Here is a 498-nt window from a genome sequence, read left to right as displayed (position 1 = left end):
TAAGCATAAGGATTCAGGCAACCGTTTGCACCTGCTTTTTATGCTGTCAAAGAAAATCCGCTGCCCAACAGGGTAATGCTGGTCAGTTAAGATTAGATTTGTAAAGGCTGTCACGGTCAAACGTGGCAGCTTTTTTTCCGGGCGAGCGAGCCGCAGTGCGGGCCAGCGCACCTCTGCTGCTGCCGGGCCGTCCTCGCGCCGCTCACGCGGTACCTTCGGCTTTGACGTCGTGCCGACGAACCGTTCGGGGATCGGCCCTCCCTGGCCGGCCCCGAACTGTCCACGCTTCCCGGCGTGGACTTCTGGCCCACCGTCACGCCTCAGCGCTGCGGATAGCCCTTTCAGCAGCAGAGGCGCTCAGGCCTCCACTTTCGTGCCCTTTCTGACAACATGCACTCAAGCTTCAGAGCAGGCCGGGGCCCGGCACCAGACTGCGTTATCACCTGTCGCTTAACTGACTGGCATTACACCCTCAGGTGCCGTTTTTGTTATCGCAGT

General features: G+C 59.4%; 1 protein-coding gene across 1 annotated transcript; it reads left to right on the top strand.

Annotated features, from left to right (window-relative positions):
- Window positions 1–75: 75 nt before the first annotated feature.
- Window positions 76–454, top strand: PHALS_02162 (uncharacterized protein; the record flags this gene model as incomplete). The annotated part of the gene is made up of 2 exons (XM_024716684.1): window positions 76–81; window positions 107–454. 2 exons carry the CDS (start codon window positions 76–78, stop codon window positions 452–454), a joined length of 354 nt encoding a protein of 117 aa, XP_024582258.1.
- Window positions 455–498: the final 44 nt, after the last annotated feature.

The sequence above is a fragment of the Plasmopara halstedii genome, assembly GCF_900000015.1.
Source record: "Plasmopara halstedii genome assembly, contig: Scaffold_1797, whole genome shotgun sequence".
NCBI classification, from domain to species: Eukaryota; Oomycota; class Peronosporomycetes; order Peronosporales; family Peronosporaceae; genus Plasmopara; species Plasmopara halstedii.
This window is presented reverse-complemented; position numbering and strand designations above follow the sequence as displayed.